Raw genomic sequence first — 20,199 nt, 5'->3', positions numbered from 1 at the left:
ATCAATAAGGTTCATAAAAATATAAAATTCACAATTGAAAGACAACAGAATAATCAAATTAACTTTCTGGATACAACAATCAAAAAACAAAACAATAAAAACATGTTTGAAATTTACCATAAACCCACAGAAACTAATGTTATCATTCCCCAATACTCGGAATAGCCACACATACAAAAGCAAGCAGCACTTTGACACATGCTCCATAAACTCAACACAGTGTCGCACATCAAATAAAACAATAAAGAACTTCACACAATAATGCAGATAGCTGAAAACAATGGTTCCGTCAAATGGGGATACTTTGACCAAAATTTTCAATTTAAGTGTGATATCGGTCACACACAGTTTCCTGAAACTGAATATTGTATTTTGGGGGCTAGCCACCTAGCTACTGATTAATTTACCTAACTTTATTTAAAACGATGTACATCAAGCAAAATAATTTTTTTGTCACTGGTCAAAGCTACTTCATGGTTGGGGTTACTTTGGACACTTGCACAAACTTAATGAAAAATACTTACCTGGGCAAAATATCCCCAGCTGGCGTGTAAATTGACCAACTCCATGATAAGTAAATGGATATTTATATTTCAAAAAATATTTTAAGTAACCGTAATGAAGCTGCAGTACATTTATCATCAGTTGTACACCATTATATTATACAAGCTTATTGAATTACATTTGAATTTAGTGTGATGTGAGGTAACAGTAACCTCCTTAAACCACTCAAATTATAGAAAAGCCTTCAAGTCCTTTTTCTGAGAAACGAACACCACGCTTCAAAATTTCTGGTTTGTTGAGTACAAAAGCAATTTGCTCAAATGTTATTAAGCATTCGTCCAACACTTCTGGCCACACAAACTTATTTTGCTGTTTCCTTAGAAACCTAACAAGAAATTCTGAGCCAGTTTTCTCTTTGATTTCACCCACAAAGTATTTGCGTGTATTGTGTGTTGTCAGCACACAAACAATCACAAAGTCATTAGTTTTTACACTTTGTTGAGTCATCCCTGAATCCCCCAGACATTCAGCAGTCTCTCCAGCCATTCTTTCTTCATTATCTTCAGCTGAGAACAAGAAATAAAGTAAAATAACCTAGGTGATTCAAAAGAGCAATAATAAGAACCAAGATAAAGAAGAAATAAGTTAATAAGTGATTACACAATCATACATGATTTTACCTGTATTTAATAAATGAATATCTAGATCATTGTTCTCACTGGAAGAGGAATCTGGGTCATCTACAAGGTCTTCCATACACTAACTCTTTCCTGCTATGACATTTACTCTGGAACGCCATCTGCGAGGTTTGGCATTCTCTTCATGTCTCATCGATTTCAAAAGATCGATCAATGCATTGGAGACTGTAGGCATAATTTCATCCAAGCCAGAGTTGTTCTGACCAGTTATACGGATCAGTACTTGCTCTGGATTAAAAGGCCAGATACAACATTTTCTTAATCATGAAATAAGATTCTGACTTACAGCTTCATTTTCTGGTGAACCTTTGATCTTATCATACAGGGTTGATAATAATGCTGGGAAGCTATCTTTTGACAAAATATGTGACCTCTTTTTTGAGCCACTTTTCCAGTTGTCCAAAATTTTTTAAGGGGCCATAAAATGCCACATCCATAAAATGCCACATCCACTGGTAGGCACATGTGTCTGGAGTGTTTTGGGATGCACAAAAAGGCAATGTTATTGCTTACAGCTGCCTGTATGACTTCAAGAGTGAAGTGGGAAGATAGATTGTCTCCAATAAGCACAAATTTGCCACCAAGCTTTTTGGCATGTGGAAGAAATAATTTCATAAACCAGTCAGTAAAAATATTGGCATCAAACCAACCAGAACGACTTCGATTGTACCTGGTTTTGCCGGGACCCCCTTTCACCCAGGTTTGCCACAAATGTTCAGACTTATAAACTACATATGGAGGTAGAACCTCTCCAGCTGCAGAGCCACAAAACATCAAAGAAATGCTGGTTTTGGTACTGTCCTTCACCTGTTCTGCGTATTTCACCCCTCACTTGAAAATGCACTTCTTCACACCCGAATCATCACACAGGTTCGTTTCATCAAAATTAAAACTTCTTTCTGGAGGTACACCAGTAACTTCATTTTCGTCTTGAAGCGACTGTTCCAGATTAATGAAATAGTTCTTTATTACATCTGCTGTAATTCCCGCTTTTTCAAGCCTGATGTTCTGGCGGTTCCTAAATGTAAGACCATTTTTATGTCTGTTAACAAATGAACATACCCAATCAATTCCTGGCAAAATATTCCTGCCAAATAATATAACTGGTCTTCCCTGTATATCTAAATAAGACTTAACAAGGTGTCGTAAATCAAGGCTGTCAAAAGGGAAACCCCATTCACTAACAACAACAGCATTCCACACCAAAGCTATCTCCTATTCAGAAGAAAATACAGTGGGCTTGCCAAACTGTTTTTCATGCCTGTTGTGAAACCTATTACTTAATGTTCCTTTCACTATATTGTATTTCTTAGCAGCTGCAGTGATTGACAATGTACCTTTTTTAACCTCATTTAAAGCTGACTCGATATTTTCTGGAATAGCACTCTTATATCTTCTTGCTGAAGGGAGTCTTTTATGAATTCTAGTCATTTTCTCTTTGTGGTGGTGGTTAGTGTTTAACGTCCCGTCGACAACGAGGTCATTAGAGACGGAGCGCAAGCTCGGGTTCGGGAAAGATTGGGAAGGAAATCGGCCGTGCCCTTTCAAAGGAACCAACCCGGCATTTGCCTGAAACGATTTAGGGAAATCACGGAAAACCTAAACCAGGATGGCCGAAGACGGGATTGAAGCGTCGTCCTCCCGAATGCGAGTCCAGTGTGCTAACCACTGCGCCACCTCGCTCGGTATTTTCTCTTTGTTTAGGCCTACCTACAACATAAGGGCAAAAAAATGCTGTAAAACGGAAGAAAAGCCATTAAAATCGCTATTTTTGTGTAGTGGGGATACTTTGACTACTAGCCAAAGTAACCCCACATAACTTAACAAACATGCAGTCCTCAAAAAATGGTTCAAATGGCTCTGAGCACTATGGGACTAAACATCTGTGGTCATCAGTCCCCTAGAACTTAGAACTACTTAAACCTAACTAACCTAAGGACATCACACACATCCATGCCCGAGGCAGGATTCGAACCTGCGACCGTAGCAGTCTCGCAGTTCCGGACCGAGCGCCTAGAACCGCTAGACCACCGCGGCCGGCATGCAGTCCTCAACAAAATGTTTATTTTTAAGTTTCATGAGTCAATTCTTGCGCAAGATATTACATAAGCATTGTCAATAGATATCGTACAGCTTACTACAATACACAAAGACTGCAAATCACCACTGATATTCTTCATATAGGTAAATTTAGACAGACGAAAAAAATTTGCGGAATGTAACGTTCAATATGTCTGCCATTTATGATTGCACATTTATGTTCTTTGATGATGGGATTTGTGCTGCCAACTACGACGGAAAGAGTGCGTTCAGCTAAGTTCAGTAATATCTGTGAAAGATACGCTCAAAGTTTTTCCTAATTTTTGAACAAAGTAAGACCTGCAGTCAAAGTATCCCCACTTGACGATTACAGTTGTAACATAGTCACAGAGCTAAACAGCAAAATTAAACGTAAAATAAAAGCAGAAAAAACAAAACCACTTACAACAACACAACAGAACCAAACACTATTGTAAACAGTCAGTACTATAACAAATCACAAAATAATCAGGAAAATTTAAGAGAAAACACGAGATGGTATACAATGACATACAAACACAAAATCACTAACATTTCCAAAAGACAGGGCATAACCATAGCATACACAACAGACAATTCTATCAAATATACCCAAAACTGGCAAATAACATACATGTATACTAGAAATCACGTATATATCAATTACAGTGTAGCTCTTGTGATGGCAGATACACAGGACAAACAGGCAGAGCATATGATGTCGGATACAAAGAACAGATGAGAGCCTTGAAGTATAAGGCAAACCACTCCACATTTGTAGAACACCTAAGGGAACACAATTACAAACCAACCACTTGAGAAGAAGAAGACATGAAAATAATTATAATCAACAATAAAAAACGCCTACTAACCCTGCAACAAAATTATCACGTGCAGAAAACCAAAGCAGAAAAGAAAACCCTGTTAATTGATCAAGTTCACGTTCCAGACAACTCATTGTTTACACTAGTAAATAAATTAATAGAGTAATGCTCCAATAGAGGATTATTATCACAATAATAATGATAGTAATGATAATACCAGTCACTTACCCATGAACCTCTCCATAAATCATTTCAACCAAAACTCAAATAAGCTGAACACCAGAACTTTCAACCACTCTCTGAGAGCTATTACATTCATATTCGACATTCTGCAACTCTAGCTGCACACACCTTCGACCATAGATATCTATGGTCGAAGGCGTGCACACACACACACACACACACACGTTTGTTTCCAGCAGACACTTCGTTAGGTTGGTAATTTGCGTAAACAAACCAGGCAAACAGGATGACACACATGGGGAACTGACAGTAGTTGCGTTTTTGATTAAATATGTACAATTACTGACAGAAAACTAATAGTGCGCCGTGTCAAGAAGGGCAAACAGTATGTAAATAGTAAAGAAAAAAAGTTCGAAACATGAAAACGTGCTTATGTTTCGTATGTTAAGTTCTGAAGCAGCCTGTGACCAAATGAAAGGAAACGCAGATGCCGGCCAAAACCGCAAAGAACTGTAAGTAGCCACGTATTTACTTAAAACGAAATATGAATTGCCTTAAAATTTACAAATAACATATATCAAAACAAAACTGTATCATTCTATACACTGCTGAAGATACCCTAAAATAAAAAAAAAAGAGTCTGTGAGATATAGAACACAGTGCAGCAAGAAAAGACAGTTTTTATTTATAAAACAAGCATACCGTCAATTCGATTTAATAAAACACAAAACAGTTGCAAATATGCAGGACTAAAGCTTTTCAACACACTACTTGCGCAGGCAATGTTACTTACTTTCATTCTATGCTTTTTTGTGCCCCTTGTAGTAATGAATATTCAAGTAACTAAATAATGTTCAGCTAATATTTATACTGTTACCATATTTGCAAATTTTTGTCTATATCCTTTATTAATTTATTGCGTGATACTTATTAAATTACCAATGTATAATTCCATATTTAATATTTAACAGTGTGGAGGAATCTTTATTTACCACGTGTGGTTTTCTTGTATCGTATATGTGCCTTTATTATGTTTGTTTTATTTATGTGTAGTACCATAGTGTAAGTATGTTTCTTAACAAGTTACTCGTACTTTATAAAACCTCTTGTACATTGTTCATGGCAATTCAATTGCATGCAAATGCTTAAAGATGGATGAATAAATAAATAAATACATAAATAAATACTTGGTTGACAAAACCTTGGGAACAAAAACATGCCAGCTCATGTAGAGCATGGCTTTAGAATCCAAAAATCACACTGCTATATATGACTGTGTGCACAATGTTGTAAAACATATGGATGATAAAAGTCAAGTAACAGGAATATTCCTGGACTTAACAAAACCATTAGCCATGGTTGACCACACCAGTCTCATTAGGACAATTAGACACTATGGTATAAGGACTTCCAATTGAGCTGTTTTAGCGATCGTATCCAAAGAGTTAACTTACGGTTTACATACTGCATCACAAAACTAGTTCCTGTGTGCTTATCAATTCAGACCCATTCACCTCTGGCATTTATCAAGCATCAGTACACAAACCTCTAGTTCTTATCTGTATTTATGACTCATTCGAAAATATTGAGGCAAAAAAAAGTATTGTTTGCTGATGACATGGCAATTATAATGCAGGTAGAAAATTATGAGAATCAGCTAAAACCCAGATGAACTAGGTACTTTTTAATGACAGTAAAACAGCATAATTAAATTTTTGTTATGAACAAAACTGAAGTGACCAATATCAATATATCGCTTTTAGTATTCAACCAGTTGTAAATCTGCGTAAATAAGCAAGCAGCTGTTAGTGCATGTTACACATTTATGCTCATTCTCATTAGATATAAATTAAGAAAAAAAATAATTAAAAAAATAAAATAAAATAAAAAAAATAAAAAAAAACACAAAAAAATAAAGTAGTTATATTAACTTAAGTATGTTGTTAAATTAACCTAATTATGTCATGTATTGGAAAATTCGACTCGTTCCACATCATTACGAAATATCGTATTCATGATCCATGGAACTAGTGGGCAATTCCATAGTTACGGGTGTTACATGTACACACCTTAAAATCAGGAAAAATAATGTAAGGAAAAATATTTATTGAATTTAATATTGAAAACTTTTAAGGCTTACATTATATTTCATGTTAAAAATGTTGATACTGGAATTGTTTTATTGTTCTCCTGGTTATTAATCAAAAAAGTAGTGTTACGGGTGTTACCAAAAGTAGACCTAGTCCCTGTTATGAGTTAGGGAATTCTCTAATTTCTGCAAACTTGATGAAGCTTTTATTCTTGTAAAACAACTGTCAAGAGGTATTGCCCCAAATTTTATTTTGAAATATAAATTTTTATTTTTTTGGACATCATAACTCAGTATATATATTTTTTTTGCTGTTACGGGCGTTACATTAAATGTTACGGGTGTTACATAGACGCATCAGATTTGATTCTTGAAGGAATAAATCTACCTCTTACAATTGCATAAAAAGAAAAGAAGTATTGTAGTTTATTTGGAATAAAAGTATGTACTTAAGAGAACATATTTGAAGGATAAAGCTATTTATTACACAAAAAATTTTGTTACAATTTTATAGTACAACTAGGCCAAGATATCGTTACTTACTTAACATTTACCTCATTTTGTAGGCCTAATAAATTTATGACAAAAATGTTTTCTTATTATTGATAGGTTTAAAAACTTCATTTAATAAACTTTTCCAGCAACATCCAATTCAAAATTGAACTCATAGTACAAACGGTTACCTTGTTTGATTTCTGGTGCTGTTGCCTTAGATAGTACTTGACTGAATTTCACAAAACAAACATCAGTTTCATCTAGTTTAGAAAGTGTTTTACTTTTTCCTACTGACTTCAGAAACATTATTTTCACATCCTCCTCTTCATCAACCTCACTCTGGCAGATTCCCAAGTAACGGTGTTGAATTTTGGATAGGGTTGGCTTCTTTTTGTCACTTGGAATGTCAACCAAGACAAATAACCCAAATTTTAAATCAGACTTTTCAATTTTATTAGTTAGGCTTAACTCACAAGCACTTCCAATATTGTCTTGCGATTCAGATGGTGAAACAGTCTCCTGATTAGAATCATTAGAACTGCACATTTCATAGAAGTTTATGCATCTTTTTGCATGTAATGTTTTAACTTTGGCATCCTCAGTAATAAATACTGACATCCTTGTCATTAATGACTCTGCTGTTTTTGAACCCAGCAAATCAGTTGTGTTATAAGCCCGAAAGTGATGGCAGCCCTGGATTTGAGGAATTGCTTGTAAATTTTTCCACCTTTCATCCAAAATAGGAATGTTATGCTCCACTGTTATCTTATCAACCCATAGTACCTTAATTTTAGAAAAATTCTTCAGAGTGTAGTCATAAAAGTCAATTGCGTTGTTAATAATAACTTTCCTAGATCTAACAGCTGTCCACACACTCCTCTTCAGTGCACCTCCTATGCCATCCATGGCTCCTTTACCATGTGAACTGGCAAAAAAATTCCATTCAACTGTCAATCCAAAGTTTCAGAGCCAATTATATCGGAAACTATCTTTTTAATAACACCAGATTTTTTACTGGGGCTTTTTGGAAGTACCTTCAACACTTTCTTCACAGCTTTACCAAATGTCTGTTTACACTTGTAAGTCCCAATAGGAGAAGATTCATTTGGAACTTTTGATCTTGCGAGTTCTAGTTTTTTCTTTTCTCTGATTGCTCTCCCTCTCTCTCTCTCTCTCCTCTCTCTCTTATTTTTCTTCGATTCTTATCTCTAAGACATTGATTATTTTTCAATTTTTTTTTAACCTGCAATCTTCTTAATTTGTCTTGTTCTTTCTTCAAGTAAGCTTCTCTGTTTTCATGGTTATCTTTAATCTTTTCTTGGTACTTCTTCACTCTTTCCCTTGCTGGTACTGGTGCCACGGTCTCCGAAGACAGAAATCATGATAATGTAGGCATATATATGTATAAACATAACGCTGTCCAGAGAGATAAAAGTAAAAGACATTGTTAAGCATAGGCTCTTATGAATGACTAGAATCTGCCTCAATGAGCTGTTTACTGGGCCTATATAAAATTTAAAACTGAGGTTAGCAATATTGTTGTTCTTGGAAAAGTTAGAATGGAAAACATAAACTATATGTAATCTAATTTTGGGCTTAATTAACGTTTTAGGAGGATGTCAGTTGAGTCAGGTTAATGACCTAATTAACTTTTATAATGTAGGTGTAGTGCTTAAACAAATGTATGCAGTGGAATAAAAATTTTAGTTTTCATGCTTAAAACTGTTTTCAAAAATGACTCTGAGCACCATGGGACTTAACATCTGTGGTCATCAGTCCCCTAGAACTTAGAACTACTTAAACCTAACTAACCTAAGGACATCACACACATCCATGCCAGAGGCAGGATTCGAACCTGCGACCGTAGCGGTCACGCGGTTCCAGACTGAAGCGCCTAGAACCGCACAGCCACACCGGCTGGCAAAACTGTTTTCATATGTCATAAACATAGTTAAGAAACTTTATTCATTAATAATAATACCATTTGGTTATAATTTAAATGTAGGGCCTAGGCCTACTAAAGATTGAGGTGGCATTAAACCTTCCAATTCAAGTTAGGGTGTTACGCATGTGTTAAGTAACACCCGAAACAAAAATTAGTAACACCCGTAACAGCTCTAAGAGTGTTAAATAAGATTTCAAAATGCCATGTAATGGTATGATATTGTAAAACATGGGTATAACCTCACTTTTACAGAAAGGTATTGTACAGAACAAATTTACTAGATTACAAATTAAACTTTTGTATCTTTTTTGTTACGGGTGTTACAAGCTGCATATATATTATAAAACTAACAAAATAAAGAAATGCAATTAGCTTACCTCAGCAAAATGAATTATTATGAGCTATAACAATGTTGACTTCAATATTCTTTGCAACAATAGAACAATCAGCTATGGATAACACAACTAATATTCATCTGGAAATAGCATAAAACATACCTCTCTTTGGTGCCATAGAATAGTGCACTTTAAACACTTAGTGAAGGTAGAAATTTATTTTTTTCATATTCATGATTATTTTGCAATGAACAAATGTACTTTTAACTTGGCATTTTTAAGGTTATATTTGTAATATTGTCATTTTAATTTTTTTGTCACAAAGTCTCTTTAACATGGAATGACCCTAGTATTAATGTAATCTAATCTAATCTAAGATATGTCCATGGTAACTCTCTTGCAGCACAGAGTACTTTCAAATTACAAAATAGAGGTATTGGAATCGTTACTGGAAAGAGTGTTAGAGATTTATGTGGGTCTTCACTTTAAAAAATTAAAGATATCACCATTCCACTGTATGTACATCTTGGGAAAATTCACTATTAATCGAGAAACATGAAATAAGTAATGTTGTTGTTGTGGTCTTCAGTCCAGAGACTGGTTTGATGCAGCTCTCCATGCTACTCTATACTGTGCAAGCCTATTCTTCTCTGAAAAACTACTGCATCGTCCATGTTTCTGAATCTGTTTAATGTATTCATCTCTTGGTCTCCCTCTACGAATTGTACCCTCCACGCTTCTCTCCAATACTAAATTGGTAATCCCTTGATGCCTCAGAATGTGTCCTACCAGCCGACTCCTTTTTTTAGTCAAATTATGTTACAAATTCCTCTTCTCACCAAATCTGTTCAGTACCACCTCATTACATATGTGAGCTACACCTCTAATCTTCAGCATTTACACATTTCAAAAGCTTCTATTCTCTTCTTGTCTAAATCAATCATCACCTATGTTTCACTTTCATACAGGGCTACACTCCATACAAATACTTTCAGAAACGACTTCCTGACACTTAAGTCTATGCTTGATGTTAATAAATTTCTTTTCTTCAGAAATGTTTTCCTTACTGCAGCCAGTCTACATTTTACATCCTCTCTACTTCGACCATCATAAGTTACTTTGCTCCCCAAATAGCAAAACTCATTTGCTGCTTTAAGTGTCTCATTTCCTAATCTAATTCCCTCAGCATCACCTGACTTAATTTGACTACATTCCATTACCCTTGTTTTGCTTTTGTTGATGTTTGCCTTATATCCACCTTTCAAGACACTGTCCATTCTGTTCAGCTACTCTTCCAGGTTCTTTGCTGTATCTGACAGAATTATAATGTTGTTGGAAAATCTCAGAGTTTTTATTTCTTCTTCGTGGATGTTAATTCCTGCTCTAAGTTTTTCTTTTGTTTCCTATATTGCTTGCTCAGTATACAGATTGAATAACATCAGGGATAGGCTACAACCCTGTCTCACTCCCTTCCCAACCACTGCTTCCCTTTCATGCCCCTAGACTCTTATAACTGTCACCTGGTTCCTGTACAAACTGAAAATATCCTTCCTCTCCATGTATTTTACCCCTGCCACTTTCGAAATTTGAAAGAGATTATTCTAGTTAGCATTGTCAAAAGCTTTTTCTAAGTCTACAAATGTTAGAAACATAGATTTGCCTTTCCTTAACCTATCTTCCAAGATAAGTTGTATTGCCTCGTGTGTTCCAACATTTCTAAAGAATCCAAACTGATCTTCCTCGAGGTTGGCTTCTACCAGGTTTTCCATTTACCTGTAAAGAATCCCCCAGGGGATCCACAATTCTTTTGTGGATACGTGCATGGCAAGCACGGGGCTCCGAGCTATTGCAGCCTTCTTTCTCTCCAGGGCTGCATTTCCTTCCCCTTCCCCTCCTTCCTCCTTTCCTCTCCTCTCCCTCTCTTGGTGTCCTTGCTTATGTTGGCCCCCGCTATCCTCCTGGTTCTGTTGGTTTTACAATTTGGCTTTGTTGCGTAATCACCTCCTCCTTTTGGCATTCCCTGGTCCCCCTCTGGGGTTTGACCTCCATTCCTAAATTTCTCCCCCGTAGTGGAGCCATTTGGGGAAGAGCATCTTACCTAGTGTCTCCGACGTGCGCCCTCCTAGTACATTCCACCTTTTTTTTTTTTACGTCATTGTCTGATGCTAGGGTGCATAGCCAGCATGGTAGCCAGCCCGTGTGGTGGGGTCGCTATGTACCCTTTTGGTTGAGCCCCCTGGACACACAGGGATCACACTTCTGATACCTGAGCTGTGACCTCCTCATGCATGCCTTGGAGTGGTTGCTCGTCATCCTGGAGCATCGGAACTCCCGGCAATGGCCGCCGTGCCAGACGGCCCTTGCTGTGGCTGGGTGGCGCCCGTGAGGAGAGCCCCTGATCGGAGTGGGTGGTATCAGAGCGGACGCTATGCAAATTAAACACATACGGGTCCAGAACTCTGGCCGTTCTTCTGCGGCCGTCTCTCTGCGTGGAACTGATTCTTAGAGTGCTGCTTCTCTTGCCCCTTCGACCTTCCCTTCCATGGCTACCCCCTGGGAAGAGGGTCAGGCCCGTCGGCTAGGGGCGAAACCTTTCCCCCGTTATCTAGTTTGCACCAGGACTGATGGGGATACTTTCACCAATACCAAACCTTTATTCTTTGTGGAACACATTGAAGACAAGTTTGGCGAAGTCGACTCCCTGAGCAAGATGCGATCGGGTTCGTTGCTGATCAAAACTACTTCAGCTTCCCAATCAGCGGCCCTTCATGCCTGTACCCATCTTGGCACAATTCTTGTGTCCATTACCCCCCACCAGTCTCTAAATATGGTTCAAGGTGTGATTTTTCACAGGGACCTCATCCTTCAAACTGATGAGGAACTTCAGGACAATCTCGGACACTTTGTTCGGCATGTTCAGAAGGGTCCTGAGGACAATCGCGTTGGTACTCGTGCCTTTATCCTGGCCTTTTAAGGGGATACCCTCCCTGAGAAAGTTAAGATTATGGTTTATCGATGTGATGTGAAGCCATACATCCCACCTCCTAATAGGTGTTTTAAGTGCTTGCGTTTTGGACACACGTCTTCCCGCTGTTCAGAGGCCCCTCTCTGTGGTGACTGTGGATGTCCACTCCATGAGGGGAGTCCCTGTGTTCCCCCTCCTGTGTGTGTAAATTGTCATGGCAGTCATTCTCCATGTTCACCAGATTGCTCAGTATATAAGAAGGAAAAGAAGGTACAGGAGTATAAGTCCCTCGATCGTTTAACCTACACAGAGGCTTGTAAGAAGTATACACGTCTTCACGCTGTGTCCATGTCATCTAGTTACGCTTTGGTTACATCTTCACCCCTTCCTCTCCCTTCCTTACTCCTATCCCAGACCCCTCTCCTCTCCCCCTTCCCTGTGGCTCCCACACCTTCTCCTCTGTGCGCTGCTGCCCCTCCCCAGCCAGAGAAGTGTCCCACTCCTTCGGCGTCTGCCGGTCCAGGGCGCCTCTCCCGGTATGCCCCTCCCCGGCACCTTCCAGGCCAAAGGTCTGCTGCCACGCGACGACCACGAGAGCCGCGGTCTGTCTGCCCCCATGTCGCTCGGTCTCTTTCTGTTCCCGATCTTGCTGCAGCTGGCTCCTTTATGCCACATAGCCCTCCTCAATCTCAGCCTGAAAAGAAGAAGAAACATAAGTCCCGGGACAAAGATCCTCTGGTGTCACCAGAGGTCCCATCCCTGACTTCACAACCGGATTCTGACCTGTCATTCATGGATGTCGCCCCCTCCTTGTTGGTGACGGGTGGGGACCCGGTGGTATGACTGGCTTTGGCGTGTTCAGCCCCCATTTAAATCATCGTTCTGTGGCTCTCCAATGGAATTGTAATCGCTACTATTGTCACCTTCCAGAACTGAAATCCCTTCTTTCGTCTTACTCTGCAGCTTGTGTGGTTCTACAGGAATCTCATTTTCCTGATGCTCACTCACCGACCCTCCGTGGGTTCCGTGTTTTCTGTCGAAATCGGGCCGGACCCCTGCGGGCTTCTGGTGGCGTTTGTACGTTGGTCCGTACAGACATTGCTAGCACGTGGATTCCTTTTCAAACTACATTGGAAGTGGTTGCTGTTAGGGTCCACCTGGACTCTGAGGTCACAGTTTGCAATCTTTAACTCCCTCCTGACAGGACTCTTACACCTGCTGCCTTAACTGCCCTTCTTCAGCAACTTCCTCCTCCCTTCCTCCTCCTAGGGAATTTTAATGCTCATCATCCCTTGTGGGGCAGTGCCTTTCCATCTCTAGACGAGGTCTTCTCATAGACCAGTTTATTGCAGACCACGACTTGTGCCTTCTTAATGATGGCTCCCCTACTCATTTCAGTGCTGGTCATGGTACCTTTTCTGCCATTGATCTTTCTCTTTCTTCTCCCTCTCTCCTCCCTTCATTACACTGGTCGCCACATGACGACCTTTGTGATAGTGGCCATTTCCCGTTGATTCTCTCTCTCCCTTCCCGCTCACCGATGGACAGGTTACCTCGTTGGTCTTTCCAATGTGCCGATTGGCCTCTATACACTGCATAGGTCATGTTTTCTCCTTCTTTGTTGGGTTGTATTGATGACGTCCTACGTGATGTGTTTGACGCGATTGTTCGCGCTTAGCCTTGCTGTCCCGCGCTCATCTGGACCATTTCGTCGCCGGCAAGTCCTGTGGTGGAGTACAGCCATTGCCATCCGTGATCGCTGTCAAGCTTTGCAACACTTTAAGAGGCACCCATCCGTAGCCAGCCTTACTACCTTTAAACGCCTCCGCGCTAAAGCCCATTATTTAATCAGACAGAGCAAGTGGATATGTTGGGAACGATTTGTTTCTTCCCTCGGTTCTACTGTCCCTCTGTCACAGGTATGGACTACACTTCGCTCTCTCCAAGGTTGCCATCGGCAGTCCACCCTCCCAGGTCTTCACCTCCCAGATGGCCTTTGTACGGACCCATTAGTTCTTGCAGAACATCTTTGCGACCCATTTCGCAGTGGCATCAACATCAGCCTCCTATCCAGCTGCTTTCCTTCACCAGAAACAGTGGGCTGAAGCTTCCACCTTATGTTTTACCCCTTGTGAGTCAGAATCTTACAACGAACCTTTTACTAAATGGGAATTTCTTTCTGCTCTATCTTCTTCTCATGATACGGCCCCTGGCCCAGATTCCATTCATAACCAACTGCTTCAACATCTCAGTGCTCCACAATGGCAACATCTTCTTCGGGTGTTTAACCGTATCTGGCTCCAGGGTGACTTCCCCTCTCAGTGGAGGGATAGCATCGTGGTTCCTGTCCTTAAGCCTGGTAAGAACCCCCTATCTGTTGACAGCTATCGGCCAATTAGTCTGACCAATGTTGTTTGTAAGTTACTTGAATGGATGGTAGCCCGTCGGCTCAATTGGGTCTTCGAATCTCGGGATCTATTGTCCCCTTACCAGTGTGGCTTCTGAGAGGGACGGTCTCCCATCGATCATGTACTTCGCTTGGAATCCGCAGTTCGTCAGGCTATTTCCCAGCGCCGCCATTTGGTTGCAGTGTTTTTTGACCTTTGCAAGGCCTATGACACGGCCCGGCGCCATCACATCTTTCTTACCCTTCATCAGTGGGGTCTTCGAGGCCCACTCCCGATTTTTATCCACCAGTTCCTGTTCCATCGGTCATTCAGGGTTCGAGTTGGTACTGTTTTTAGTTCTCCACGGATCCAGGAGACGGGCATCCCACAGGGTTCTGTCTTGAGTGTCCTTCTTTTCCACATTGCTATCGATGGACTTGTGGCCTCTGTCAGTCCTTTGGTCGCCCCTGCCCTGTATGTGGATGATTTCTGCATTTGGGTTAGTTCCTCTTCGATGGCATCTGCAGAGCGTTAGCTCCAGGGAACTATATGGCGTGCCTCTGCATGGACCCTCTCCCACGGGTTTCAATTCTCTCCTCTAAAATCGCGGGTGGTCCACTTCTGTCGCCGTACTACGATCCACCCTAATCCAGAGCTCTATCTCGATGTACAACGATTGCCTGTGGTCCCACAGTTTCGTTTCCTAGGTCTTCTTTTCGACAACAAGCTCACTTGGCTTCCCCATATCAGACTTCTGAAGGTAGGATGTTTCCGTAAACTCAATGTCCTTTTCGCTTCCGTGCCCACTCCTCTTGGGGTGCGGACTGTTCCCTCCTTCTCCGTCTTTATCGTGCTCTAGTTCTGTCTCACTTGGACTATGGTTGTCAAGTTTATGGTTAAGCTGCTCCTTCCACACTGCACGTGCTGGATCCCGTCCACCATCGTGGTATCCGTTTGGCCACTGGTGCCTTCCCTACTAGCCCTGTTGATAGTCTCCTGGTTGAAGCTGGGTCCCCCCCCCCCCCTTTCTGTTCGGTGGTCCCAGCTTCTGGTGTCTTATGCACTCACTATCTGTTCCTCTCCCACTCGTCCTTCTATTCTATCCTGTTCCCAGACCATGGACGTCACCCACCCGATTCCCGCCCTCGGGCGGGTTTACCGGTTGGGCTTCGCCTTGCATCTCTTTGCCGTGATTTTCAGCTTCCTTCTTTGTTTGTCTTCCTCGCTCCCTCCCCTCCACCCACCCCCCACCTCCCCCTCTTGGTTAGTTCCTCGGCCTCGAATTCGGATGGATCTCCACCGAGGTCCGAAAGATTCCATCCCCCCAATGGTGTTCCATTCCTTTTTCCGCCAAATTTTATGGGAGTTTCGGGATGCTGTTGTTTTTTACACTGATGGCTCTAAATCTGCTGATCATGTGGGGTATGCCTTCACGTCCTCTATTGGAACAGAAAATCATCTGTTGCCACCTACATGTGGGGTGTTTACTGCGGAATTGATGGCTATTTCCCAGGCCCTTACCTTTATTAAACAGTCCCAACACAACCGCGTTTTGTTATGTACGGACTCAATGAGTGGCCTTCTTGCTATTGACCGGTGTTTTTCGCGCCATCCCTTGGTCTCTGCCATCCATGACCATCTCGCTGATATTCACCGTGCTGCTTGTTCCATTGACTTCCTTTGGGTCCCTGGCCATGTGGGTATCCCGGGTAATGAGCTGGCTGATCGTTTGGCTGGGGCAGCAGTCACTTACCCCCCCGTTTTCTGTAACCCCTCCTGCAGCGGATTTACGGCTTCACATCAAATCCCAGTTCGCACAGTCATGGGCCAACTCTTGGGGGGCTACTCCCCTGTCTAATAAACTTCGTGCGATAAAGGTGACACCAGGCCCGTGGCGTTCTTCCTTTCACCTCTCGTGAAAGGACTCGACCACACTGTGTCGTCTCTGCATTGGCCATACCAGGCTGACCCATGGTTTTCTTTTGCATGATGAGCCACCCCCACTTTGTGATTGTGGAGCCTTCCAGTCAGTAGCCCACATTTTCGTTGAATGCTCCCTTCTTTTGACTCTGCGTGCTAAGTACAGACTCCCCAACACTTTACCTTTGATGTTGGCTGACGATTCCCGGATGGTCTCTCTGGTTCTCAGTTTCCTACAGGAAAGTGGTTTTTATTCTCAGTTTTAAGGTTGGTGTTGGGGCAGGGCGGTGAGTGTTTGGGTATCTCCTGCTGTAAGCCGTGTTTGGAGATTCCCGACTCGCCTCCCTGACCGAGATCCTCTTTTCTTCCCCTTTTACTCTGTTTTTACCCATTTTTTTTTAAAAAAAAAGGATTGGTTAGTCTCCTTTTCCCATACGTACTTCTACATTCTAGCTGTTGCACCTTTTAAGTCACAGGTGGTCTTGCCTATGCTGCTTCAGCATAGTGTTGGGTTAGTTCTCTTGCTGACTTCCCTCATTTTGTTTTTATCATTGACAACATGACTGCCCTTTTGCGTTTTTAGCCTTTTCCCTTTTATTGTTCTAACTTTCCTGAGATGTCACGCTAGCGGAATGGACCACATTTGAAACAAGGGACTGATGACTTTGCTGTTTGGTCCCTTAAACCCCACACAACCAACCAACCTGTAAAGAATTCATGTTAGTATTTTGCAACAGTGACTTATTGAACTGATAGTTCTGCAATTTTCGCACCTGTCAACAGCTGCTTTCTTTGGGTTTGGGATTATTCTATACTTCTTGAAGTCTTAGGATATTTCACCTGTCTCGTACATCTTGCTCACCAGATGGAAGAGTTTTGTCATGACTGGCTCACCTGAGGCTACCAGTAGTTTTAATGGAATGTTGTCTGCTCCCGGCACCTTGTTTTGACTTAGGTCTTTCAGTGCTCTGTCAAATTCTTGATGCAGTATCATATCTCCCATTTGATCTTCATCTGTGTCCTCTTCCATTTCTATAATATTGCCCTCAAGTACATCACCCTTGTGTAGACCCTGTATAAACTCATTCCATCTTGCTGCTTTCTCTTCTTTGCTTAGGACTGGTTTTCCATCTAAGCTCTTGATGTTCATACAGCTGGTTCTCTTTTCTCCAAAGGTCTCTTTACTTTTCCTGTAGGCAGTATCTGTCTTACCCCTAGTGGTACATGCTTCTAAATCCTTACATTTGTCCTTTAACCATTTCTGCTTAGCCATTTTGCACTATCTGGCAATCTCATTTTTGAGATGTTTGTATTCCTTTTCACATACTTCATTTACTGCATTTTTATATTTTCTCCTTTCACCAGTTAAATTCAGTAGGCCTATCTCCTTTGTTACCATAGGATTTCTACTAGCTCTCATCTTTTACCTGCTTGGTCCTCTGCTGGCTTCAATATTTTATCTCTAAAAGCTACCCATTCTTCTTCTTCTGTATTTCTTTCTGCTGTTCTTGTCAATCGTTCCCTAATGCTCTCTGTGAAACTCTTTACAACCTCTGGTTCTTTCAGTTTATCCAGGTCCCATCTCCTTAAATTCCTACCTTTTCGCAGTCCGCATCTGCCCCTGAAAATGTCTTACAATTTAAAACCTGGTTCCTAAATCTCTGTCTTACCATTATATAATCTATCTGAAACCTTCCAGTGTCTCCAGGCCTCTTCCATGTATACAGCATTCTTTCACGATTCTTAAACTGAGTATTACTTATGATTAAGTTATGCTCTGTGCAGAATTCTACCAGGCGGCTTCCTCTTTCTTTCATATTCACGTACTATTTTTCCTTCTCTTCCTTTTCCTACTATCAAATTCCAGTCCCCCATCACTATTAAATTTTCATCTCCTTTAACTATCTGAATAATTTCTTTTAGCACATCATACATTTCTTCAATGTCTTCATCGTTTGCAGAGCTAGATGGCATATAAACTTGTACTACTGTTTAGGCATGGGCTTTGTGTGTATCTTGGCTACAATAATGCATTCACTACGCTGTTCTAGTACCTTATCCGCATTCCTATTTTTTATTCACGATTAAACCTACTCTGCATTACCCTTGTTTGATTTTGCATTTATAACCTTGCATTCACCTGACCAGAAGTCTTGTTCCTCCTGCCACTAAACTTCACTAATTCCCACCATATCTAACTTTAACCTATCCATTTCCCTTTTTAAATTTTCTAACCTACCTGCCTGATTAAGGGATCTGACATTTCATGCTCCGATCCGTAGAATGCCAGTTTCTTTTCTCCTAATAATGCACATCCTCCTGAGTAGTCTCTACCTGCAGAGCTGAATGGGGAGACTCTTTTACTTCTGGAATATTTTATCCAAGAGAAGGCCATCATTTAACCATGTGGTAAAGCTGCATGCCATGCCCTAGGGAAAAATTATGGCTGAAGTTTCCCCTTGCTTTCAGCTGTTCACAGTACCAGCACAGTAAGGCCATTTTGGCTAATGTTACAAGACCAGATCAGCCAATCATCCAGGCTGTTGTCCCTGCAACTACTGAAAAGGCTGCTGCCCCTCTTCAGGAACCGCATGTTTGTCTGGCCCGTCAACAGCTACCCCTCCGTTGTGGTCGCAGCTATGGTGCGGCTATCTGTATCACTGAGGCATGCAAGCCTCGCCACCAGTGGCAAGGTCCATGGTTCATTTGGGGGGGGGGGGGGGGGGGGGGAGATTCATAATAAAATATGAGAAAATTCACTATCACTGCACACAGCAAGTAGGTAATTTCCATGTTATGCTTCAAAACACTTACAAATGCCAAAAGCCTACCTACCACATGGGAATAAAACTCTAGAACATCCTATAAAATCAGTCACAAATGTAAAAAAGGAAAAAAAATTGAGAGAAAGGTTAAGACACAGGCATCTACTCAGTAAGAGAATATTTTGATAACATGTAATAGTAACATATGTTTCAATTGACAGTTTATAAATTAAATGTGAAACTCTAAGATACTATCATTGTATATGGTACATGAATTTTGTGCAACCTATGTGTAGAATGTGCAAATATAAATATGAGTAAATACAGTATAGCCTCAAAATTAAGAAGAGTAAGATGTCTAACATTACAATACAGTGTGTTGTACTGCACATGATCCATGGGACAGATTCTAAAGAAAATAGTAATAATAATAATAATGTAATCAATAATAATATAAACAACTACTGCCTATCATTGTTGTATAGCAAGTCACATGGAAACCAAACAGGTTTCTGGGGCAGTTTGTACTACTGGGAGAAGTGGGTACACAAAGAATTGTTTAAGTATTTGCTTATTTGTGTTACAGTAAAACAAATATTAATTATGGGATGTCTTTTCTCAGTGCTCAGGCAATGCTACAGTTTTACCTTCTTACTGTTTGATTAAGTATCACATATGTTAAAGTCCTTCTCAGAGGCACTTTCCAGTGCTGCAGAAAAAGTACATAGTTCACTTAAAAACAGATTTTCATATCATGAGTCAACAGCTACAAACATTGAAAATTATTTCCTTATGTCGAAAAATTTGCTACATTGTCTGCTATAATTTAATAAAAACCTCACCTTGACTTACTCATTCTGGGTAGTCTGTTTTAGCTGCCTCAATAGCTAAAAAGCTCAGAAGCACTATTGCATTATTGGACAGACAAATGTAGGCAAATAACAACTTGTGGCAATTTCAATTTCCATATCCCCTGTGTTTTTAATTAAAAGGAGTACCCACCTCGATCCACAGCTGAAATCGTAAATGTA

The 20,199-nt window shown here is 40.6% G+C and overlaps 1 protein-coding gene and 1 long non-coding RNA gene across 2 annotated transcripts in view; one reads left to right on the top strand and one right to left on the bottom strand.

The window, feature by feature from the left end:
- Positions 1-230: 230 nt before the first annotated feature.
- On the bottom strand, positions 231-4,447 carry LOC126470219 (uncharacterized). The gene is made up of 2 exons (XM_050097902.1): positions 4,313-4,447; positions 231-1,070 (listed from the first exon to the last, which is right to left on the bottom strand). Exons 1-2 carry the CDS (start codon positions 4,326-4,328, stop codon positions 730-732), a joined length of 357 nt encoding a protein of 118 aa, XP_049953859.1. The 5' UTR covers positions 4,329-4,447; the 3' UTR covers positions 231-729.
- A 52-nt stretch (positions 4,448-4,499) lies between these two features.
- LOC126470220 (uncharacterized) overlaps positions 4,500-20,199 on the top strand; it is a 32,053-nt gene continuing 16,353 nt past the window's right edge. The window contains exon 1 of the long non-coding RNA XR_007586149.1: positions 4,500-4,779. This is a non-coding gene — a long non-coding RNA (uncharacterized LOC126470220). The remainder of the gene's footprint in view (positions 4,780-20,199) is intronic.

The sequence above is a fragment of the Schistocerca serialis genome, chromosome 3, assembly GCF_023864345.2.
Source record: "Schistocerca serialis cubense isolate TAMUIC-IGC-003099 chromosome 3, iqSchSeri2.2, whole genome shotgun sequence".
Lineage (NCBI taxonomy): Eukaryota > Metazoa > Arthropoda > Insecta > Orthoptera > Acrididae > Schistocerca > Schistocerca serialis.
Note: the sequence above shows the minus strand (reverse complement) of the source record. Positions and strands in the feature narration are given on the sequence as shown.